We start from the raw sequence: 24,979 nt of genomic DNA on the forward strand, positions 1-24,979 counted from the left end.
TTCCAGTGGTGCATGCTCACAGAAGACGGAAGACACCGGCATCCTTAAACCATGCTGCTGCTTCAGTGCACACAATGAATATTCAGAAGCTGCAGTCACTGAGGACTCAGGTGGTACAAACAGCATCGCGATTACAATGAACCCCAGCGTGAAAGCCCCTTTGAAACACCGATGACAGCCCGACTGCCCTCTCCTCTGCCCCTCATACCACTTGCGAGGAGAGTCCTGGGGAACCTCTGAATTGGGCATCTGTCCCTCACCACAGTGGGCTCACGCCTTCCTGGCTCATGTGTTGTCATGAGCGTGTTGTTTTAAAAAGACAACGGACCCTTCTGTAGTCCTCGCCACAAAATGCATCAGGACTAACTGGGCATAAAGGATGCCCTGTTGAGGCCAGCAATGCATGCATTGTTTGCCCGAACATGGAGTCAGCATCTCCCTGGGAAAATGTAGCTAATTTATTTTATAGATTTTTGCCACCATCAGCAGTTGAACCCAGGCAGCTCTGTTCTCTGATGGGTTAATTTTTTCGCTTGGTGTGGATCGAGGCTGATGGATAAATTGCAGTCCTTTCCCTTCTCGTGGAGGGCTCTGAAGTCGTTTTTTTCAGGATTAGTGCTGGCTTTCTGGCTGCCGCATGTGTGGTGACTCCGGATCCTTCCCCTTCGGAAGAGCACCCTCTGCAGCGTTCCCCCTTCGGAGGAATCACTTAGACACTTCCAGCTGGTGGCAGGGGATGCGGCCATAACACAGCTCCTTAGTCCCAGCTGCCTCCACCACAGCCTCTGCCGCAGGATGGCTGCCCTCGCCGGGAGAGGGAAAGGCGCAGCAAGGTGTGGGGTGAAACCCGGACCCCGCTGGAGTGGGTTTTGAAAGCTGCAGTTTTCCCAGCATCTCTGCCTCGCCGCCTCTTGGATGCCTCCCTGCCGTTCAGCCCAGGCTCCTCTCCAGCGAGGGCTATGCTGCTCTGTGCCTGATTAGAGGTGCCCGAGGAGATCACCTTTTCGGAGAAAGCTCTGCCTGCTTGACAGGGTCTTTTTCAATGCATTATGGCTCATGCCGCCTCCCAGCTGAAGAAAAACAGGGATTTAGAAATCAATGCTGAAGAGGAGACTGAGAAAAAGAAGAAGCACCGCAAACGGTCCCGGGATCGCAAGAAAAAGGTAGCTATGTGTGCCACGGAGCTCTCATCTCTGTGAATGCGTTTTCCTCCCGGCATCCCTGACAAGCATGGAGGGCTCTTTTCATGGGCAGCATAGTGTGTCAATTGGGAGTCGAGATGGGGGACTAGTGATAAAGCATGGCCACAGGCTGGACTTGGGCCATGGAAGGCTTCCTCCTGGAGGTTGTGGGGTGTGTGTGTGTGATTGCGGGGCTCTGCAGAAGGTGTGCCTCACTTTCCAGAGGCTCCAGCATGTTTGCATAGCACGCAAGGGTGTTGCCAAGGAGTTAAAGTTACTTTCTTTGCAGCTGGGTCAAGGTTAAATAGACTGCAGGTGACTGTGGTTTTGCCCGAGGGAGCGAGCCGGCCTTTGTACTTCTTAGAGGTCTGTTGTGTGGGAAAGCCTGCTTTTGTGTTGGAAGTGTGTCACATGCGTGCGTGTCTTAGGGCAGCTTTGTGACCTCAGGCTGGTTCCTGCTCTGCCTTCTTGCTGTCCTTGGGCCTCTTCTCTCTGGGAGGTATTTTTCAGCTGGGGTTCTGCAGTGGAGATCAGCTACCGGAAATAACTTTCTGGGGTTAAATAGAGCCGAAGTCGCAGAGGTTCAGATCTTACCTGCTGGGCGAGAGTGATTGTAAATGCAGGAATTCCTGTGCCGTGGGGGTGGAGGGGAGAGCCCTGCAGCCTTCGCCACTGATGGCCTGAGATCAAAGCCCTCACGGGGCACTAAGTACCCAATTCTGATGTCCAGGGCTGGAGAGGAGACACAGGAGAGAGATTCTAGGCCAGTGGTGTTTCATTGTGGTTAGAGTTCTTACTATTTGGTAGCTTTGCCCTTTAGGGTGATTCCTGGGGACTGGCCAGTCCAAAGGACTTTTCCTGCATGGCAGTTAATAATATTTGACTAAACCCTGTGATCTGAATGTAGAAGCCAGTCATAAAACATTGTGATGTGTCTGTGTGAATACCCCAAGGGAAAGAGGCTCCTCATGAATTCTCAGCCTTGGTGTGTCTGCTTTGCAAATGACATGCAAATTCCACCCTTGGAATCTACCTTTCTTCAAGAGAGAGAGGTGGCTATTTTAGGTGCCTTCCCAGTCTCCTTCAGGGTTAGGCTCTGCAGGTGTAGGCGCTGCCTTTTGCCTGAAGGAGACGGAATTTGGAGAGCTGCGGTGGTTTTGCGGCAAGAGGTTGCGTGTGTGCATACGTCCCCTTTGGGGATTTTTGTAAATAAACTCCTTGGATCTCTTTTCATAAAAGTACAAACTCGGAATAAGGAACTCTGTGATGGCGTGTTTCAAAACCTTATATAGCAAAATTAGGAAATGGCCATGTTTTTACTAGGTTCTGGTCTTGTTTTATTATACAAGATTTGGCTCCGAGAAGGTCACTATGGATGGCCCCTTGCCAAATATCCCTGTCTCCACCCCTTGATGCTAAATGGGCTTCCAAGACAGGAAGTGCAGGGACACACATTTTTGTAAAGGTCCAGTGTCACCCTGAAGGTTGATGGCAGGACCGTGTAGCAGCAATGACAGACTTGGGCCCCTGCTTGATTAAGAAGTCACACAGGGAAGGGTGAGGTAGAGTTGCTTCAGGACTCTCTGAGCTGAAGCAAAAGCTTTGTGGACCAGAATGCTTTGTGAGAAGTGCGACGGTCTGCCCAATGTAAATCTCTTAGCAACCAGAGGGCCACATAGCGCAGTATCAGTATCGCCATGGTGGACAGACAATTGATGTAGATACATTGTTGTCAGTACTCTCCGAGAGGAGCTGCAGAAAGTGGCTCAGGAATGACACTGTCACAGCATCAGAGATATATTACCTGAAGGACAGTGTGCTGTGGGAGATAATCCCCATGATCAGATTTTTTATAGATGGCTCTTAATGCAGAAAGATAAGCTTTGAAGGCCTGCTCCGTCCACTTGGTACAGCAAATGTAACTTTTCTTCCTGGGCTTGTTTGACTTTGAGCCTCTTCTGAACCTTATTCTAGATTCCTAATCCAGGCCAGGGGGCTACTTTGTTTCATAAGACAGACCTTGTACCAATTGGGAGGAGGGGAGAAAGAGCTGCTGCTTTTAAAATATTGCTTTGTGAGCATTTGTGGGGATCGTTGTTCATGAGCAGAACTATATCCCCTAGGGTCTTCTAATCACATAAAAGTCACAGTGAACGCTCTCAGACAAGCCCATATAGGAAAGCCTAGGAAGTATCGAAACTGCCATCACGGAAAAGAGCCTGTGACTTTTAAACAGAAGACTTTGCAGTTCAGGTTGAAGCCAGTCGAAGATGACCCTGTCTTGACTATGGGAAACGGCAGCAACCATCATCACGGCCTATGAGCAAATCCTCTGGTCTAATCGGGATGCATAGGAACCGGGGTGCCAGACTGACACACCACCAGATTTCTTCACTGAAACCCAGTGAGCCGCACATTTGTGTCATTTTAGATATGCTAACTAGGAGCGTGGACTGCCTGTCGCACACACACACACCAAAAATGCTAATGAATTTTAATTAGCTGAATTTTAATAAAGATGCTTTATTCTTGGCATAGCTTAAGGAGTTTTAGGTGGCTCGGAAAAGAAAGGCATCTAGGAAGTGGTTAGAGCCTTTAACAGGGGTCGAAGGTGGTGGTTACTGGCGATGGACCCCGAGTGCCCTTGCTCAGTTGGCTCTCTCCTGCTGAGGTCGAGCCAGGCCCCTGATTCTGTGTGAAGGGGGTACAAGCAAGGCTTGAATGGATATTGGTTTAAAGACAGATAGTTCGTCCCACACTTCCCCATGGATCCTCCCGACATAGGTCCGTTCCCCCACCACACACTCCTCTCCTAATGGGCTGCTTAGATTTGCAGCAGAGGAGGGCAAGCCAAGGTGGGCACAGTGCCCTGCCTAGGTGATGCTAGGTCTCTGTTCTTGGCAGCCTGCAGAGAGAGACTCTGTCACCAGCCTATAGGTGTGTGTCAGTAAGATAGCTCATCCTGTCACAAACACAGGGAGGCATGAGCTCCCTTCTGGCAGCGCCCGTGTTGTTCCTGCGTGCCCCTTGCTGCCATTATCCATGTATTTGTGCTCTCTGCATGTTCAGCCCTGTCCCCCATCAACTTTGGACACATGTCTTTGGACATATGAATATCTGCTTATATATGTTTATGATATCTGGTTAAACAAACAAACAAGCCTTGGACCGCACACTCGGGCACCATGGTGCTCCTTTATCTCTCTCTGCATAGCTAACATGGTGCCGGGTACTGAAATAAACTGGAAATCCTGAGAGTAATTCAATCCTGTGAGGAACGTCATTTCTGATGACCGATGTTGAATTTGAATAATCAATAACAACGCAGAAACAAACCCTCATTGTTTCTTTCTTGTATCATGTCTTCATTCGATAATCATGCATAAAATGAGTTCTACCAATCAGGTTTCCTGACAGATGTTGGGTAGAAACATAAACAAACAGTGGTAGCAGTGTGATCACTCCCGAGAGAGGAGGAGAAAGATAAACCTGTCTCCCATCATCCTCCAACAAAGCAGGAAAAGCACTTCCAAGAGACAGTACAGAGATTCTCCCACCACCCGCCGCCCATCCCATTTGACTAGAATGGGTTTGGGAAAGGATCCGAGCCTTGAAGAACAAGGCAGGGATAAAGGAGACAGGAATGACAGAACCCCCGTGGCCTAAATGATGACAGCAGGAGAAACCTTTGGGCTACGTGGAAAGCAGATGGGATTTTGGAATGCTTTGGGGGAAAGGAAGTCTGAGTGCAGGTCAGGAGAAGTCAGGAGGGGCCAGAGTATGAAGGCCGATGTGTGCCATCCTACAGAGACTGGCAGATCCCTGCTCCGGGGTGGCAGGATGCCTGTTCTGGAGCAATGCATGGCTCGTCAGTGTTGTAGGCAGCAGCAGCAGCAGAGCAGTCAGGAAGCTCGGATGGCGGTCCAGGCAGCAGGCAATGCTGGGAGCCCAAACTGGGGGAGGGTGGGGCTCTGGCAACAGAGAGGGGGTGTGGCATGTGAAAGATATTTAAAGGAAGATGCAGTAGAACTTGGCAGTGGATTGTAGGTGGGAAGTGAGAAGAAATCAGATTCTAGGGAAGCTGCCAAATTCTTGGCTCAAAGAGAGACATGAAGAATCGCATTTCCTGAATTCTAGTCTTTTCTTCCAGGCCCGATTGCTGACCGGGTACCATGTACCAGGCGGGGCTTTCTCTGCATTGCCTTGTGAGTGGAGACTGCTTTAACAGTCACAGTAACCCTTCAGAGTGTGTTTTTAGAATCTCTGTACTGCAACTGAAGAAACCGAGTCATGAGCCACTAAACTGACTTCTGGAGTCCTCATAGTTGGAGCTCATGAAGGTCCAGTATGGGCTGGGCTGTCCGGATCTCTTGACTGCATCTTCCCATCCTACCTCATGGGTACTCCATGGCATCCATTCTGTCCCTGCTGTAGACCCAATAGACTGGCTGAGTTGGGAGATGGCCCCATGCATGGGTAAAGAGCCTGTTATGTAAGTGTGATAACCCAAGTTTGATCCCCAGCACCCACATTAAAAAAAAATGGCATGGTAGTGTGCACCTATAACCCCAGTGCTGTGAGGTGAGGACAAACAGGTCCCTAGGGCTCACTGGCTACCTAGCCTAGCTGAAGGTGCATTCTGTGCCGGGGGGGAGGCTTTGGAAAGAACAAAAGATGGAAGGCTCCTCAGTAATGAAGCCAGAGGTGGACCTCTGGCCTCTATACACATATATCTGCACACATGTATACCCATATCTGCACGCATGTACACCCATATGAACACACACAAATTTGATGGAGAAAAGTGTAAAAAAAATAAGTGAAATTCTTTTAGAATGGTTTGCAAAAGAACAATTCTTTACTTGCATCAGAAATCTCAGTTTATACAGTTGGCTTCTCAGAGTCACCCAGTATTGTGGTATGTCTATCTTTCTCATCCTCTGTGTAATGTATTTTGAGGTTTTACCTAAAAGGTCTATCTCTTAATGTTAATTTTGAGGTATGTGGATGATTTGCCTGCACTATGCCTAGATAGCTCATCTGAGGCCAGAAGAGGGCCTCGGGCCCCCAGAACTGGAGTTACTGAAAGTTGTAAGCCACCTTGTAGGTGCTGGGAATCGAATCAGGGTCCTGTGGAAGAAAAATCAGGGCTCATAACTGCTGAGCCATGTGAGCCCCAGGTTCTGTGTCCTTAAAAATTGTTTTGGATGCTGCAAATGAAAATTCCCCTCACTAGAACTTTAAAGGCGAGCCAGGACAGTGACATCTCAAGACTATGTGGCTGCCTGCTAGTACGGCAGAGGAGTTCCAAGAGGCTACGGCTTTGCCCCTCTCCTCTGCCGCATGGGCATTATTTCCATCTCCATTTTTCTCATAGAGAAAACAAAGGCTGATAGGAAAAGAATTGGCCTAACGTCCTGGAACCTGTCAGTGATGGATGTAGACTCTGCTTGGTAGGGCTTTGAGATCTCCTTGACCACTGAGTTTGTTGAAAGTCTAGCAGTCTTGTTTAAGGTCAAAGCAATGAAGGCCTGAGAGCACATTCCAGAATCCATGAACTCTGGCTGTGGCCTCTGCTGTGGTGTTTCAGGTGTCTTGACATTTTGCAGGTTTTCCTCGTGCCTAGTCACCCAGGTATTTACGTCATAAGATGCTAGGCTGCGTATATGTTCTGCTCATGGGCTTTTATGGGGTGTGATTTTTTTTTTCAGACCCTCAGGAGTTTGTTCTGTCTCCTTGTGTATCAAGAAGAGAGATCTCAGGTCTCCTAGGGAGGCTGTTCTCTCTGTTGCTGCCCTTGAAATGCTGAGCTGGTGAGCTCTTTTCACGCCTAGTTCATCTGGGAGTCTAGGCTCCTTGAGACCAGGTCGTAATTTTTGGCTATACGTGAACTGAATCTTGCTACATCAGAGGAAGGACTTAACAGACAGATGAAGGGTTGAATAGGTTGCATGAAAGGCAGCCCTGTGTAATGATTGTGAGTTTGGAACGGAAGGTGTGAGATTGGACGTTTGGATTATCGCTCGACTGCATGACCTTGGGGGAGCTGTGTGAGCGGTGTACCTCAACCTCTTCATCTGCAGTGTGACTGTCATTGCAGCGTGTGTTTAATCATAAGCCATGGCGGGACGCGGTGAACTGCTTGCAGAGCAGGTTGGCTGAGAGAATGGAGCAGATAGCATCAGTGGTCGCTGCCAGTGAGAACGGACAGAAAACAAGGAGCTGCATCTTTTATCCTGCACCTCAGGAGATATACCCATTAACTTCCGGACCCGCATAGGTCCGTTCCCAGGGAGCCTCTCGCCACAGCCTCACAGGGGGCAGAAGGATGCTTAACTCACCTTGGCCCTTGACTGGCCCACCATAATCTGCAGGGATAGGAAAGGTATTTGAATAAGACTTGTCAGCAGGCTGCTCGCCCACCTTTCTCCTAATGTCCTGCTACTGTTTTTCTTCCATAATTTTCTCTCATCTGTTCAGGAAAAACACCAGGACCTTTTTTGCCACTGACCAGTTAACATGGTGAGCAATGCAAAATCATATTAGTACAAATGATAGGTTTATTAATGTCTGAATGTATTAATCAAATTCAGAGGCTTAGGTTTCCCCATAGTTATTTTTATTTTTAAAAATACTTCTTATTACTTCTTTGGGAATTTGAGTTTTGACCATATTAACCCTCTTCCCCATCTACTCCCCCATCTGCCCAACTTTGTGTCTACTTCTCTTCCCTCCACCCATCAAGTCCAATCTGTGCTGCCCATACTTTCACAGATGTGTGACCTTCCATGGCAACATTCTTAAAGAAAACTTGACTCTCCCTCTCCCAGGAGCTATCAATTGCCAGTAGCTCCTTGACTAAGGCTGAGACCTCCCTTCTCCATCCTGGGATTTGGTCTGGTTTGAGCTCACACACGGCTTGTGAATTCTGCCCCATGGTGTCCTGAAGACACTATTCCCTTGCGTTCACTCATTGCCTCTGACTCTTAGTCTTTCTGCTCCCTTTTTGCAATGATCTCTGAGTCCCAGAGGGCTCAGCATAAATCGTTAAGTGGGGGCTAAGCAATCTGATGTCTCTTATTCTCTGCACCTTGCCAGTCTTGGATCTTTGTGTTAATTACCATCTACAGCAAAAAGATGCTTCTCCAATGAGAGCTGAGTGATGCATTCATCTATAGGTAGAACGATGAGTTATGAGGAGCAATTTTAATACTACGTCCACTTAGAATAATCCTAGGAGGTCTTCCCTAGGACCTAGGACTGGCTTGTTTGGCCATGGATTCTTGATACAACAGTGGTGCCAGGTTTCATCCTGCAGAATGGGGTTTAGTCCAATCAGAAAGTGATTGGTTACTCCCATGATGTTCATGTCAATATTGTACAGTTGGTGTCTTTCCAGGCCAATGTTATTGTAGCTCTGTGGGTCCTACTGCAGTTGTTGATAACTCTTCCTTCTCCTCCTCCTCCTCCTCTCCTCCTCTTCCTTCATTACACTTCAGGCCCATGATCTTTTCTATGACTAATTTTCCTCCTCCAAGAAGATACACCTATAATCTGTGTATTTTGTTTTCTGGAATCAACTCAGAAAATGTTCACTTTTCATAAGCTTTTATAGAGAAAATGCAGAGTTCAGCAGTAGGTAAGGTTGCTTTGACATATTACATTTTATCTGCATTCATTCATGTAATAAAACTTCATCAGTGGGATATGGTGGCCTACTCCTTTAACACTAGCACTCAGGAGGCAGAGTCAGAGGCAGGCAGAGTTAAAAGCCTGTGAGTTAAAAGCCACCCTAGTCTCTATAGTGAGTTCCAGGGCATCCAGGGCTACATAGTGAGATGCTGGGTTTGAAACTGGTAATACAAAGGAGAGAGACTCATAGGGCCCTCCCCTGGCCCCATTTGGATAGAGCGTGCCTTGCTCTGAACAGATGGGTAAAGGATGATAAGCAAACAAATGGAGATTTTGGTGGATTTCCTGCATACTGGGGCCTTTCCCTCGTAGTCTTCATGTTTGGGTCAGTGCTGTAAGAACACAGTGTGAGCCACATCATATGAGGTCAGCACATCTCAGGCTCCTTTTTCAGTCTTCCTTGGCTTTGTGTGATTCTTACTCTCTTGTTAAGTCAACCACAACCTCTGTGAGGTTTTCTTAGGGTCTTTATTAATGGGTGTCCAAGGTGAACCCTACATGAAGAAAATAATGATCCCCTTTGAGATACTAAAAGTTAAATGACTTAGGAGTAGAAATATTTTATTAATTGGATGCAAAAGCCTAAAATAGTCTAAACAGTTGTACTTCAGATAATGTAGTTATATATTTAAAATAGTTTTTAAGTGGAATCCAGTCACTGAAAAGTGTTTATTTGTAAATGTTGATGTATAGATTCAACACCGAAGGGGAATGCCGAAAGGGAATGCCTGTATATATTGTGACATCATCCTAATTTTACTCTAAAGAAGTATTTGTATAGAGAGAACACTCTTAATAACTAACAGCCCCCCTGTGGTTTTTGCCAAATTAGTGATCTTCTGGTCTGTATAAATTAAAAGAGAACAAAGCAATGGAAATTCAGTATAATGTTCGACACACAATCTGGGTTCAATAATGCTCTGGCACCTGTCTGATTCTCTGAAGATGCTGGGCCATCGAAGAACCAAAATGCCATGAAATAGGATGTCACCAGCATCCAGGACAGGAGCTGCCTGTATATGTGCAGTTTCTGCTTTGATTTAACTGATCCTAATCTAGTATTTCTCAATCGCCAGTGTCCTCCTAAATAATTAGGGCGGGGCAAACACTGCCATTCTCATCTGACCCATATAAAGTTCTCCTTTCTCACGTGTGGGCCACATAGTAAAGAATGAGAAAGAGAGATGGGGAGATTAGGAGGGAAGTTAGTCCAGGGTGTAGTAGGTACTGAATGGAGAGGTATTGACGTGTTTGTCATCCACATGGAGATATCACTACAGACCCTTGTGACTTCATTCATACAAGCAATAATATCCTAAGGAAATACTGTTTGGTAAGAAGTCTATACAGGGCTAGGGAGATGGTTTAGTGGGCAAAGTGCCTACCTCAGAAGAGTGAGGGGCTGAGTTTGTATCCGCAGAACGCACCTAATTCTCCCACAGAGAGATGGGAGGCAGAGACAAGGAGCATAGCAATTCAGGCCAGTTAGCCTGGTGTTTATAGTGGGCAAACAAGAGACCCTGACTCTAGTAAGGTGAAAGGAGAGGACCAATACCCCTGGCTGTTCTCTGACATGCACCATACATGCACCATAGCACACATGAACACACACACATACTTGTGTGTGTATACACACACACATCACACACAAAGATAAAAAATCTGTACAGTTGAAGAAAGTATGGAAGCATGGTTATCTTTAAGAGGACCAAGATATCAATCAAGCAGGCGAGCGGGTGGTACAGAGAAAGGGGTGGAACCGGGGATGAGTATCACAATCTGTGGCAGGGGCTGGGTGTCACTTCACAGTGGCGCAGCAATTGATTGGTGACGGAGCCTGGAAATGCATTTCTTTGGGTGTCAGCTTCCATATTGATCAACAGGGACATGTATTTTTTAGTAGAGACACGGTAAAGCGACTCATCTTGCCAGCTTCCTGGAAGCCAGGGAGTTACTCAGCAAGGTTCCCAGCCTCCTTTCCCGTCACATGGTCTCAAATGGACTCGAACGGCTAGAGCCAAAAAGGAGGTGAGGAACCATAAGCCAATTCGAGGATCCGTTTGAACACTTCTGCAACTCATAAGCACTTTTCATTACTCCCTGAACTGACTGATGAATGAAATCTTGGGACTATATCATTGACCCCACATAGCATTTGAGACCTACAGGTTAGCTCTTCGGACATTTTCCCTTAGCCCTTTGGGAATGAAATCCATCCCTCTGAGAATTGCTCTCAAAGACTCCCGTCTTAACTATACTTTGCATTCATTAACACCATTGTTAATTAGTTCCTCGACTTCTGGATGGTCACCTATGTAGATATACAAGGGTGAGCCAGAACCATATGCACAGGGATTGGCAAGATGGCCCAGCTGGTGAAGGCACTCACCTCCAAGCCTGACAACTTGGCTTCCATCCCTGGGAGCCACACGGTAGATGAAGAGAAAACTGACTCCCTCAGGTTGTCCTTTGATCTACACTCAAGTGTTGTGGCACACCCCCTACACTGGAGTAGATAAGTGTAATAAAAAAATTTAAGAATAATGTTCACAAGCAAATGTTTGCCTGACCAAGGGACTTCATTTTGAAAATGGAGCCAGGAATGTTGAAGTATTTACTTGGTGAAAGTAGTTCCTTGGGATGTATGACCCTTCACTGTCTACAAGATACGTCACACATACGTGTGTGTGTGTGTGTGTGTATGTGTGTACATGTACATACATGTTTTTAACCCCCTGTATATTGGCTACAGTAGAGGTAATGTAACAGTAGTTCTGTGTTCATTGGGAACTTAAGGGGGAATGAATGATCTGACCAGTGCATCATGCCTACGTCCAGAATTCATGGTGATTCATTGGCTGTTTTCACCAGCACAGCACCGTCCATTGAATTTCAAAGGTGCTGTGTTCTGGGGCCTCTGTTTTAGTTAAGGATCTGTTGCTGCATGGCCAAAAGCAACTCAAGGAAGAAAAAGGTTCTTTCTTTCTCTCAGGTCACAGTTCATAAGTGAGGGAAGCGAGGGCAGAAACTCGAGGCAGGAACCTGGCGGCAGGAAGTGAAGCAGAGGCCATGCTGCCTCCTGGCTTGCTCCTCATGGCTTTCATCACCATCTTCCTTATACAACCCAGGACCACCTGCCCAAGGATGGTACTACTCACAGTGGCCTGAGTCCTTCCATATCGATCACAAATCAAGACAATGTCCCACCAGCTTGATTACAGGTCAGTCTTAAAGAGACACTTTCTCAATTAAGACTCTCTCTTGCCAGATATGTGGAGGTTTCTATCAGGTTGGCAAAACTCAACCAGCAGAGCCTCTGAAGTTTCCAGCCCCACCCAGCAAGTAATCAAGCTGTGCTCCTGCTCACAATGACTCACACTTCCCACGGCCCCTTAGACTGGCCCGTGTCCCTCGATTCCTGTTCACCTCAAACCCAACAGAAGAACAGAGTCGGACACCTGGGCATAATCTTTGCACCACACACTCGTGACTTACTTTTGAATTTGTAAAGAACTCAGCAAGTGTGTGTGGAGCGGAATTTGCCCATTCCTTTTTCAGTTGAGCCTCAAGTCATGAAACCAAGAGGACCGGATACTGAAGTGGATCAATGTGCTGAGTTCTCATGCAAGGGTCTGATCTTTACAGTTTCCTGAGTAGGAAAATTATGCCCAGAAAGTTCTGGCATTTTACCTAATATGGCATAACTCATTGGTGTAAAGGGGAAATTCAAAGCCAGGTCAGCCTGACTTCTGACTCTCGATGCCTTTCCCAACATTCTGTACCTCGAGTAGCCTCCATGCCACCCTGCAGACCATCTTCTCAGAATACTGAAGGGTGATGGGACATGATGCTGGGAACCTCCTTGCATGGGACCCCATTTGTCTTTTCTCCCCTTCTCTTGGAAGAACATGACAGACTGAAACACTGTGCGTGAAGGGTGACAAGCTGACTTCACTTCTAATTGTTTCCACTTCATTTCTTGAAATTCACTTACCTTAAGAAGACCATATTCCTATCAACAATAAAGAACTGTGCATATAGTAAATTCCTAAAATGTCTGTATTTTTTAAGAACAGCAGTCATTCTTTGTAGCTGATTGACTTTTTCAGTTCTTGGTTAATAAGTCTATTTCTGTGTTTTCCAGTCTTCCATTTTCTCCTAATCATCTGATGAAAAGACTGTAGAAGGATCTTTTAATAGCTTGCTCAACACAGGCCATTTTTCAGAGAGCAGCTATCAGAATGCAGTGTGTGTAGGAAGGTAAACTGACATCAACATCAGAAAGCTATTTGAGATGATGACAGCATTTTAAAACTGAATCCCAGTGGGGTTTGCCAGGATCATTCCCAATTTTCAGCACAGGAAAATCTCCTGGGCTTTATCAGTGTTTTAGCTTTCCCTTAGCTATGGGAACAGTGGACACAAAGTTTAACTTGAGGGAGGAGATTAGCTAAAAACAGTAAATGTAAATATTCCAAATTAAATGTTTTTAGGCTTTAAATTAACAATCCCAGTTTGAAATCTTAGGAAACCCACTAGCAAATGTTAGGTTCGATTTACAATCATATGATTGACAGGTACCAAAGGCTGTTGTTTCCACTAATGCTTGAATAAATCTTCTGAGAAAGCTGGGGCTATTCCCATTTTGCCAATGAAGAGGAAAGAGGAAAAAAAGAAATAAAAAAACAACAACCATCTTAGACTTGGAAACTGGATTTATCAGTGGTACATAACACAGAGGTAGAACTCAAACCCACGGCCATGAGACTAAAGGGCTTCCCCCCATCTCTGTGAAACTCATCCAGTGACAAGGTCCTGAGCAGCGGAGGAGGCTTTCCACCTGGAGAATCGTTCGCTTTGGTGGTCCAGCATTTTCTTTCCTAGTCGGTTTCATGTCATTCATATCCTCTTAGCATCGATGATGCTCGTTACACAGTAATAGCTTAAAAAGTGCTTTCTAAGTAATGGCGCATGGCTTGAGCTTTAGGTTTTCAATCTGCGGATGCAAAAGGGGCATTAAGCATTATTGCAACGCGCAGAGCAATTTGAATCGGGGACCATAAAAATGCCAGTTGAAGTGTGCAAGTGTGAATTCCCGGTCTAGGAGACGCCACGAGCAAATCCGTAACTTTGATGAAAACGCGCTGTTCTCCAGAAATTCCTCGATTCCCACTCTTCCTCCCTTTGGCCACATCATCTCATACTGGGTCAGAGGTGAGGAGACAGAATGTGCTAGAAGTGAGCACAGCTTCTGAAGTCACTGAGCCTCCTCCTGTGCCCTGCTCTGTGCCTCTTCGTGAGGACCCTGGCCTGCTGTCCCCAGGCGCGGTGGCCCAGCCACCACAGCCTGATTCACTATGAGTCTATCTGCTTAACTCTGTCCATACAGTTGCCTGCCTTTAAATAACAGGAGGAGAACCATATCAATGTTGAAAATAGCCAAATGTAATTAATACCTGTCCCTTGAAACCTGGCCTTTATTAAGGACCCCTGCTTACCATGCCCATTCAGCTGGAGTCACTCTCTGCCATCATAAAGTAAATGAGTCTGTTATGCACATTTGTTCCAAATAGCACCGATATGCTAATGCCCAGAACCTGGGCTCATGACATTCACATAGTCACTTGTCTTCATTACTAGAGAACTGGTGATCCGGATAATCTCCCTTGGTTCCACTCGGTAATTCCGTTCAAAGGGCTTTGAATGTGCCTTGTCTTGTCTGAAATTGAATCTTGGAGCAGGAATACATTTTTGGGCTAGAGATGTAGTTCAGAGGCAGAACACTTTCTGAACATACACAAGGCCCTGGGTTTGATCCCGTGAACTCTGTGTGTTTGTGTGTGTGTGTGTGTGTGTGTGTGTGCGTGTGAATGCGTGTGTGTGTGACCCTTGATTCCCTGCTGATTGTGTCAGGACCTGGGCAGTGGGAGCCATGTGGACTTCATTTCCCACAATCCTGCCACAGACACAGCATGACTTCCCGTGGCTGCCAGGGGTGTTAGCCCAGATCTTTGTCATTGCCGGGCTTTCTGTGAAGGCCTTGTCTTTTAGAGGCTGCTGATTAGATTTTACACAACATACCGCAGTGCATTTCCCACACAGTAAGACGGAATAGCGATGCAGACGTCTGCCTGGCGTGTGATAGGCGTTCTGTTTTTTTTTCCTTTCTGGTGGCTTCGTCAAGGTTTGGCTTGTGTCAGAGCTGGGGAGGGAGTGTACTCTTACATCCATTTGGCATTCTCGGCTTTGACCTGTTTTCCTGCAGCTTCGTCTCAGCTTTAGTGGGACCTAAATTATTAATACGATCTGGGCTCTGCCTGTTCAGACAGCTTAATCTAACCTGGTTTTTTGTTTGTTTTTTGTTTCTGTTTGTTTTGTTTTGTTTTTAAAGTGCTGCTGAGAATCCCCCTGTAATAATAAAAAAAGTGATTTTTTTTTTTGAGTCTCTGTGGGATGAGAAAAGGAGCCTGGGTAAGACCTATGGACCTAGGCCTGGAGTTGAAGCTTCCTCCAGTCCACCCTCTCTGACATCTGAGGTCAGCAGTTAGCTGTCCTAAGCCTCTGTACCTTCAGACGTCCTAACACCTACCCCAAAGAGATGTTAGAGAGACCTAAACTAATTGAACCCAAAGTGGCCAGCACAAGGTGACTCACTGAATGCTAATCCCGCCCACGTCCCACTCTTTTGCCTTTTTCCCTGATGAGCATCGAGAGATGAGGCCTTGTTTTCTCCTAAGCATATTTAGTGGGGGTTATCTGTTAAAGTGGGAAGGTACATTTGCTGGAGCGAATTAGAGCAGGAAGCCAATAAATAGTAACCAAGAAGAACATGTGTGTGCTTATGTTGGGGGAATATTCCCAAGGGGGGCAGTTTAAGCAATAGAAGCAGTGTGCGCTGTGGAGACGCCCACGGGGGTTCCAAAGGAGTCATTGACTCCATGACATCCAACATGGCTGTTGTTCTTTCTGCACAGTACCGGCCTCCACCAGAGGTACCTCTCCCAGCTTGGTGGATAGTCCCAATGTTCCTTGCCTTCTGCAGGCCACCAGGGTTGACTGTGGGGGGGTCCTCCTGAGAGCCTCCCTGCAGCCACTGCTACAGGACTCCGTAAAATCCACTTGCAGGCAATGCATCAGCGCCAGTCTAGTCCTATTGATTCTCAGTGGAGCTGTAGGGCTCGCATCTCCTATGCAGTTTCCAGGGAACACTCAAGAGATACATGCAACCCTCAGACAGATAGGGCTTCTTGCTAAACACTAACTGTCAATCAGAGAAAACTTCTGTGGGATGCTTAACAGTCTCTAGTACCTGTTAGGCCCCTTTGCTGTTCAGTTGGTTATGATTTGGGAGATCTTTCTTTGTGTTCTTCTGTCTGATTTATCTCGCCACGTGACAGCTCTCTAATGGAGAAGTAACAGGAGCATGGCTGTTAATTATTATACACATGATTTTCTTGTATGTGTGTGTGTGTGCGCGTGCGTGTGCGAGTAAATGCACGCGGGGACCAGAGGTCAACCTTGGTTTCGCTCTTAGGTATTGTCTACCTTGTTTTCCAAGATGGGGGTCTCTCATTGGCCTGTGACTTGCTGACTGAGCTAGGCTGGGTCAATGAACCCCAGAGGTTCTCCTTTTCCAGCCTCCCCAGTGCTGAACTTTTTAAAATGTGGGTTCCAGGATGGAACTCAGGTCTTGATGCTTATGTGGCAAGTGTGTAATGCCTGCATCCCTGCGCGAGCTCTTTCCTTTCTCCTTCTTCATCTCCCCTCACCCAACTCAAATGGCTAGAGGTGCGGTAATGCTGGCGTCTGATGTTCTGTTTCAACTGAGAACATCTCTCAAACAGAATCCACGAGCATACATTCATCTCAGTGACTGCTTTTCTCTAAATCATTAATGGATCTATAGTATTCTACTTCACTAATGTTCAAAAATACATCCAGTTCTTTACCTCTTCCTTTGGTCCTCCTTCTCCTCTTCCTCTCCCTCCCCCTCTTCCTCTTTCTCCTTCTCATCCTTCTCCTCACCTTCTCTTCCTCCTTCCCCTCCTCACCACTTCCTCCTCCCTTCCTCCTCCCTTCCTCCTCCTCCTCCTCTTCTTCCTCTTCTCTTCCTCCTCCTCCTTCTCCTCTTCCTCTCCCTCCTCCCCTGTCCCTAACAGATTCTTTTTTTATCACTATAAAATATACCAGTCAGGACAATACCATTTCATCATTTCCTTCAGCCAGGGCTTCTCTACGTTCCTAGCTTCCTACTGACACTTTGCAGATGTTCAAGGCTGGATTCCAAAGCCAGACTTAGCATTAATGGCCTCATCTCCACACACCCACCAGTGATCCGGATGCCCTTACCTGCCACCATTCTTAAAGGGCGCCCCTATCTGCTTTGCTAAATCCCCTCCCCCGCCACCATGCCCCTTGTGTTTATTTTTCCAGGTCTTAGCATCCATGTCTAATCTCAGATCTTCCAAAATGGACTTTGCACATCTGTCAGTATACTTATCTTCACCTTAGCCATTATACAGCAGTTTGTATTTCTCAGGAAACTTGACGTATTCTTTAAGGAGTTATGGGTTTCTGGGAAGATACCTCAATGAAAAAGTCCCCCCTTCCTTTTGAATCTTGGCAAGGCCCCTCAGTGTGACTTGAGCCTTTTTCCTTACCAACTTAGCATTGACGAGTCCTTAGCCAGCTCCAGTGGGCCACACTCTCCTGCTGTACTACACACGTCTCGGGTAGGGCCACGCCCCTTCCCAAAACCAACCTGGCACAATTAGGTTGAGCCACTAAATGACGGGACTGCTGATGCTCTTTGCCAGGGGCTGGTGTTGCCCTCCTGCTCTCATCAGCTCCGAGGAGGACTTTTTAGGACAGTGACTCTGCTGGTGACAGAAGAGGCTACACTGTAGCTTCCTGAGATAGTGTGGAGGCCTAGCCTGCCCTGCCCAGGACTAACTTTCCCATGCTGTAGGAGTCTGTGACCTGCCATTCTCCCAAGAGCGTACAGCGACCCTCCTTATCTGGAGAGGGCATATTCCAAGATCCCCAGTGGATGGCTAAAACCACACATAGGATTGAACCATATGTGTACCATGTTGTTCCAACATGTGCATACCTATGATAAAATTTAATTCATTGTTTACATATAGTAAGATTAACGACTGATAGCAAATGAAACAGAATTACACAATATAAAGGTACCAGCCTCCCGGCCCTTGCCCTTTGGAGCCATTTTTAATTGAAACAAGGTTCCTTAAACACAAGCAGTGCGAGGACTCAGAGCGCAGCGGTTGACGTGATGCCTGGGATGGGGACGGGGACAATGACAGGGAGTTTATACAGTGTGTGCCTGATCCACAAGGAATGCTTTCCACCTCCAGCCAGGCCGCATCTGCCATGGTCCTCACCTAGAGCAGGGCAACCAAGAGCTGATCGCCCTCCTCAGAGGCGTTCGTATTTACAGAGTATGGGACGCTTTTTCCTGCAGTCTCCCACTTCGTATTACTTTGGTTTGTGATGAGTGGTGGGCAAACGGAATCTGGGACGGCGTGAAGACCAGACCTCTCAGATGCATGCAGATGAGCTATAGACCAGAGTGGCGATTGCACGGCCACCTGCCTCTGCATCATTCTCTGCTCTTCCCCTGTGACTGCCTCCCCGTCTGTCTGTGACCACAGGCTGCTGCCCCCTTCCCTCTGGGAGTCTAGGTCTTGTCTCCAAATCCCTAGTATCACCACGAAATATTCCTTCTTCTTAGGTTTTCTACCATCGCTGTGTCTTTCACACACAAGTGATCCTCCCTGACTCGGGCTTTGCTTTGCCCCTAACTCTCCAACCCTCGGGTCACGAGTCACCTGCCCTCCTGTTTTGATTGCTTTGAACTTTGGCCTTCCCACTGCTACCTCACCTTAGCTACAGGAAGTACACTTAAACCTCCTTAATTCACAGCCTTGGCAATCCAAGGCCCGGCTGGTACCTTCTACCCACCACTGGGGTATCTGATTCATCAGAACGTTCCAGTTTAACTATTGGGGAGGGGTGAACTTAGATTTGTTTTGTTTTGCTTTTCCCCCAGAATTTCCTGCCAGGGAGGAACCCCTTGATAGGTTACCCAATCATAAGTAGTCAAGACTTTTCATTGTGCCTCTCCTTTGGTTTCTCATGTCCGACCCAGAGACATTGACTGCTGTCCATTTGGGGAGCGCGCTGGGACAGCTGCTGTGTTCTGTGACTTCAGTATTGGCCATGAAAGTGAATACCATTTACATCCTGAAGCAGCAAACACGGTTTCAGTCGGGTTTACAGCGAATCCTGGGATTTAAACCTCCACAGCAGGCATCGCTCAGACTCTATCTGATGTATTCATGATGATCTTCATGGACCTCAGATTGAAATCAATTGTTTAGTTACTTCATTAGAGTGAGCACGTGAATAATTTCATTTATTTTATGTGGGCAAAGGGGATAGCGTAGAATTGCACGAGATTCATATAAAGGACAGATGCATCATCTGTGACGGGCAGAGTTGCCTGGAAAACTCCCCAGTCTCTGGAGTCAAGGACCGACAGAGGGGAGGGAGCTTCAGGGTCATGCAGCCAGGGCCTCTCCTGAACAAAGGCTCGGGAAAATCGCTCACCAGTCTCTGCCTATGAATTTCCCACGTGTGGAAGTGTCCCACCTCAACACAGTCCTCCTCTGAGCAACTCATTGTTACACGCTCTCTTACGTAAGCCTAAAAGCGAGTGCTTACTTATGTCCACCCATATGGTGCTATTTATATAGCTGAAGGCAGTAATATACGGGTGCCGCTGCCTCTCCAAGCTGAACATCCGTTACTTCTTTAAAGCCATAAGCCCCTTCGTCCCTCCCCCGCCCCATCGAACTGAAAACATTGTCTCGTGTGCAGTTGAACAACCTATGAGATATTGAGGCTGCACTCTGTCTTCATGGTGGCTGATTTCACTAAAGGGGACCAAGGGTCCAACCTTCGTGGAAGAAGTAATCAAGAGCCCGTCCAGTCCACTGTTGCATAAAATGTGTTTCTGTTTCACACATGGGTTTTACCCTCTTTTTTTTACAATTTAAATTTATCTTACATTTGATGGTGACACTCATACCTTTGTGACTAGACAGGAGCGTCTGCCAGCACAGTTATCCCCCTGTGGGAAAGCTTCACTCCATCCAGGTGCCCCGTCATCTCATTTTCTGTTGTGATTTCTCCCCCCCCCATTTTTTTTTTTTACTCTCGTTTATGGAAATGCTTTTTCTAAATAAGTATTAAGGACCAGCCATACCTATTCCACTGTTTTTCCCCTCTCTCTTCCTACGGGGCTTCTGTTCTTCCTCCCATGTTTTGTTTCTGCTCCCAGCCCTTGCCTCCTTCCTCACAGGAGTAGTCACTGGAACAGATGGGCATCTTTTAGTATCAGTTGGATACCAGGGAGAAACAGATTATGTCATGTGTTACAATGGATGAAGGCCGCTTTTTATAGACTTCAGACTAACCAATTTAATTGGTAAACAACTGGCTTCTTGGGGCCGAGATTTCAGGGGTGGAATCTTTCGGAAGTAGCAAGTATAGGGAATTATTTTGACGAGACAAGTAGGGATTGACAAGGACATAAATGAGTAATTTGCTGAGATGAAGTTAATACAAAACACATGCTGTTTTGACGCTGCAACGTTTCATGGAGGCGGATCTCTGCATGCCCCAGGGATTCAGACAGAATTGAAATGTGGGCTGGCCGTGGAGGGCTGGTGGCCCTGGAAGGGAGTCAGACAAGCGTAGAAGCCCGAAGGCAGTGTTCAGAACTAACACTGGGCAGTAGAGGAAGTCAGTAAAGGGCTTATGGTAGGCTTGGACCAGGACGGAGGAGCCTGATGGGGGTCCTCAGGGCTCGAAATGTCGGAGTGTGTCCTAGAGAACAGGGGTGGAACGTGGTTGGCCCATTGGCTCTCTGTACTTGAGCAGGAAGAGAAAGGTCAGGGCAGGTGCAGTGGTGGTGGAGGCAGGGGGTGGAGTTAGAGGAGTCGGACCCTGCCTTGTTGTGAAGGAATGCAGAGGGTTGGCTCATCTCAGAGGGCCATCTCTTCCTGCTTTCTCCTGTTTATGGCCTTACAAGCACTCTTGGAAAGTAAGAGGTACTCTGTGGTTCTAGGAGCTAGCGGTTAACTTGGGTTTTCAGCTGTATTACTTCTCAAATGCCAGCCAGTGCCCAGCAGTTGAAGTAAAGGCCAGGAGCCTTTCTGAGTAATTAACAAGTAACCTGGAGAGCAATTTGCCCAGTTGCTCTGGGGCATAGTCACATCACAGATGTTTGACTCAGCTGCCACTTATTGGCCGTGATGAGTGAATCACCTGACAATGCTGATATAAGGTCTAATTAGGATAGTCCTAGAAACACATGTATGTTCTCCATGTAGTTAAGGATCGCATTTACCGCGAATCCGTTGAGACGGTGTCAGTGTACGGTCCACTTTGAGAGTGGTTTGCCTGAACTTACTGATGAACACACAAGTAGCAAACCATCCGCAGAAACTGCATGATCGGTCAGTCCATTGTCATCTTCTTCTTCCTCCTCCTCCTCCCCCTTCTTATTCACCTTCCTCTTCTTCTTACTCTTCTTCCTCCTCCTCCTCTTCTTATTCTTCTTCCTCTTCTTCCCTTTCTTTTTGAAACAGGCTCACCTTGTAGCCCTGACCGGCCTGGACCTTTCTATATAGACCCAGTTAACCTGTGCTCACAGAGACTCCCCTGATGTCGCCTCCCAAGAGCTGGGATCAAAGGTGTGCACCGCCGTGCACATTTTCTACTCTTCTAGCAGTGTTGCTTAATTTTCCAAAGCTGACAGACATGAAAAGAAAGGAGAAGTCTTAGGAAATTAATTTAATCATACTGAGCCCCTTTGGGATCCACTGGGGGCACGAGAGATAGCCAACACACTGAGAACTCACCGAGGCCACTGTCAGCCGTCCTCAGGATACCAAGTCCTTGTCAAAGTCACTGTGCATTCTGAAGGGCCATTTCAAGTTCAAAGCTGCACTTTAAGGATTCTACCCTTATTAATTAGTAATATATGCTCAGTAGACCTTCATATAAAACCTTTTAGGCAAGTATATCTAGTACTTTAACAAGCAAGCAAACAAAAAAACAAAGTTAAGGTAATATATACCACTGAGGTTCTAATCATCAGTAAAGGATGCTGTGACCCAGACTTTATGAGGTTGATTTGTTTTCTAATCCTTCCTGCTGTGTGTTTTTTGTGCATGTATTTGTGTGTCTGTCCATGATTTAAGTCCATTATCATGAGGACTGTTTTCAGTATTATTTGTAGGTATTAGTGCTGTCAGAAATTGATAAGTAGATATGTGGCCTGGTAAAAACACTGAACTTGGAGAGCTATAGTGAACAAAAATGAGAAAAAGACACTCACAGTTCATGTGTGTGTGTGTGTGTGTGTGTGTGTGTGTGGTATAGGAGAGTATAGGTATGTGCCTGCCACAGCATGTGTTTGGAGGCCAGATGACAACTTTGTGTTGGTTTCTGCCTCTACCTTGTTTGAGACAGGATGTTTTATGGTTCCCCACTTCCTGTGCCAGACTTGCAGACCCCAGAACTTCTGGGAATCCTCCTGCCTCCCATCTCTCTGTAACAGTACTGGGAAATACAGGTACACATGACCACACCTGGCTATCCAAGGGTTCTGAGGATCTGAACTCAGATTCTCAGGCACAGTGAATACCTTATCTGCTGAGCCATTTGTCTGGCCCTGAAGATCATTTCTTAGATAGGTAAGTACCACATATTGCATAACCTGTTGAGGAGGACATCCTGTGGCTAGAATAATTATTACATAGAAGATGGCACCTGACAATTTAAATAAATTATTCTAATTACAATTACTGCGTGTTTTATACAGTCGAGGCCAGATGTTATGCTGTCCTAAAGAAGGCAAATGCAGACTCTGTGGGAAGCAGAATCTCTTGGCTCAGTCTTTTGCACTGTGGACCACAGCTAGGCCGCGAGCTTCAGGTGGGAGGGAAGTCCCCTGTCCCCTGCTGCACCGTAGAGAAGAGAGTATCAGGAAGGCCTGCACAACCACTCTCAACGTGAACTTGCAATCTACTACTTTGCTAATCACATCCCAGCAATAGTGACTTTCATGAGAATAAAGTACAATGTCCTAAAACAGTGTCATTACGGATCTCTTGTCTCTCACATGGTCTTCCGCCCAAAGTGGCTCCTTTCCTGTACTCTCTTGGCTTACAGTTCCATATCCATAAGGCCTGGTCTGGGACTATCCTTAGAGTCATATTATTAATGATGGGAGGGTTTTTTTTTTTTAAATTGAAGGGTAATTTACGTGCTCTCAAATACACTGGTTACTAATGTGCAGTTAATCAATGTTGACAAACCCGCCCCCAGAATACAATGCAAAACATCTCAACTCCCTTAAAGTTCCTTTCCCCCACCCTGCCAGTGCAGCGTCTCTCCTCCACTGGGTGCAGCCATCGACGGTTTCAGCTTTGGTTAGGATCTGAGCATTCACTCTTTGAAGTCATATGTCAGAAAGACACATTGCAGAAGGAGATTTACCTCTGGTTAGCCCTGTGAGGGATATTAAGAATAATTGAGAGGTACATGCAGAGCCTGTGAGGTGGCTCAGGAGGTGAAAGTGTCCATTGGATGACTGGAGTTCAATCCTCAGAACATGCTTATAAAAACTGGGTACTGTGGCATGTATCTGTTACCCCAGCACTCCTAGGAGAAGATAGAAGGTGGGGACAGGAGGAGCTCTCAAGATGGCTGGTTAGCCTCTCTAGCCAATCAGTGAGTGCCCAATTCAACGAGATACCCTGTCTCAATAAATAAATAAAACATCGAAAGAGATTGAAGACACCTAGAATCAACCCTCACATAAGTGCATGCACGTATACAAACAAGCGTACACACATCCTACACATTCATACACACATAAAGGTATATTTTAAAAAAGAATCAGTTGATGTCAATTTAGTAAGAATGATCAATAACGGTCATGGCTGAAGCCATATCCCTCAGGACACTCCCAAGGTCAGAGGAGCAGGGCTTCCTATCAGCCTCCCCGGGGTAACAGGGCATCAGCAAAGCCCTCTTTACATATCTGTGCACACACAGGCCTCCCCTGCGCCTATAGACTGCAGCCGAAAATGGTGCAATCTGTCCCTGAACTCGCGCTAACCAGAGGACACTGTGTCTTCTCTCTGCATTCAACGCTGGCTGTAAGAGATTTTCTTCTCCCGTTAGAGCCAGTGGGATGTTCTTGAGAAATCACCATCAGGCTTGGAGGAAACCACACAGTGCAGAGAGAGGGGAGCCCAGGACAGAGGGCTACTTTGATTTCATTACTGCGGCACGTGGGGTGGGGTAGGGAATGAAATCACACTGCTGTTGTAATTTATTCTCTTCATTAAAATAGAAAAGCATTCGACAAGCCATAAAATTCCCATCTGTACGCCCGGCAGGCTCTCACCACCCGAAACACACATGCCTTCCCTCCTTGCCTTGAAAACCCGGAGGACTGAAACATTTAGTGTTGGGGATTGGCAGGATCCTAAAACTTAAGCTCAAAAAGCCCCCGGTGCTCCCGGGTACTCCCGCCTGCTCCTCGAATGGCTGCTTCCTCTCCCCAGTGATTGCTACTCTAGATTTAAATGTCACAGAGGACACAGGAGCCGGGTCTGAGACCTCTGCAGTGCAGCATTGGGGGATGAATGGATGGACCTGCCGCCTGGGCCGCTTCTGTCAACTCCCAACCTAGTCACCTTGGAGAGGAAACAAAAGGCCTTTTATAATATGAAAATGAAAATCAATCCCTAAACGGCACCTCTGTCATTCTTACAACCCAAAGGACAGAGGCTTTTAACAGGGAGCAATTACCGCTACGGTGTGTAAACTCCAGGGCGCAGTCTGAGAGGAATTTGCTGTCATCGTCGTCCCCACCCCAATTAGAAGCCAGCGCTTGGTTGGTATTTTAGGCACTGGAAATACATAGTCCCATAAAGATGGCTTCCAAAGTAGTTGAGAGGCCTTGGCTCATTTCTATCAAGCTGTTCCTCTACTTAGAGAAT

The 24,979-nt window shown here is 46.8% G+C and overlaps 1 protein-coding gene across 8 annotated transcripts in view; it reads left to right on the forward strand.

The window, feature by feature from the left end:
- Positions 1-380: 380 nt before the first annotated feature.
- Positions 381-24,979, forward strand: part of Ank3 (ankyrin 3) — a 310,338-nt gene continuing 285,739 nt past the window's right edge. For 2 of the 8 annotated variants that reach the window (XM_087898206.1, XM_087898208.1), the window contains exon 1: positions 653-1,163. In XM_087898206.1, the coding sequence (XP_087754332.1) occupies positions 1,050-1,163 (114 nt within the window). In that variant the 5' untranslated portion in view covers positions 653-1,049. Of the gene's footprint in view, positions 1,164-24,979 lie in introns of all 8 variants that reach the window. The other 6 variants (XM_087898212.1, XM_087898204.1, XM_087898210.1 and 3 more) reach the window with 6 other exon arrangements.

This window comes from Myodes glareolus, chromosome 18 (assembly GCF_982192425.1).
Source record: "Myodes glareolus chromosome 18, mMyoGla1.1, whole genome shotgun sequence".
Classification (NCBI taxonomy): Eukaryota; Metazoa; Chordata; class Mammalia; order Rodentia; family Cricetidae; genus Myodes; species Myodes glareolus.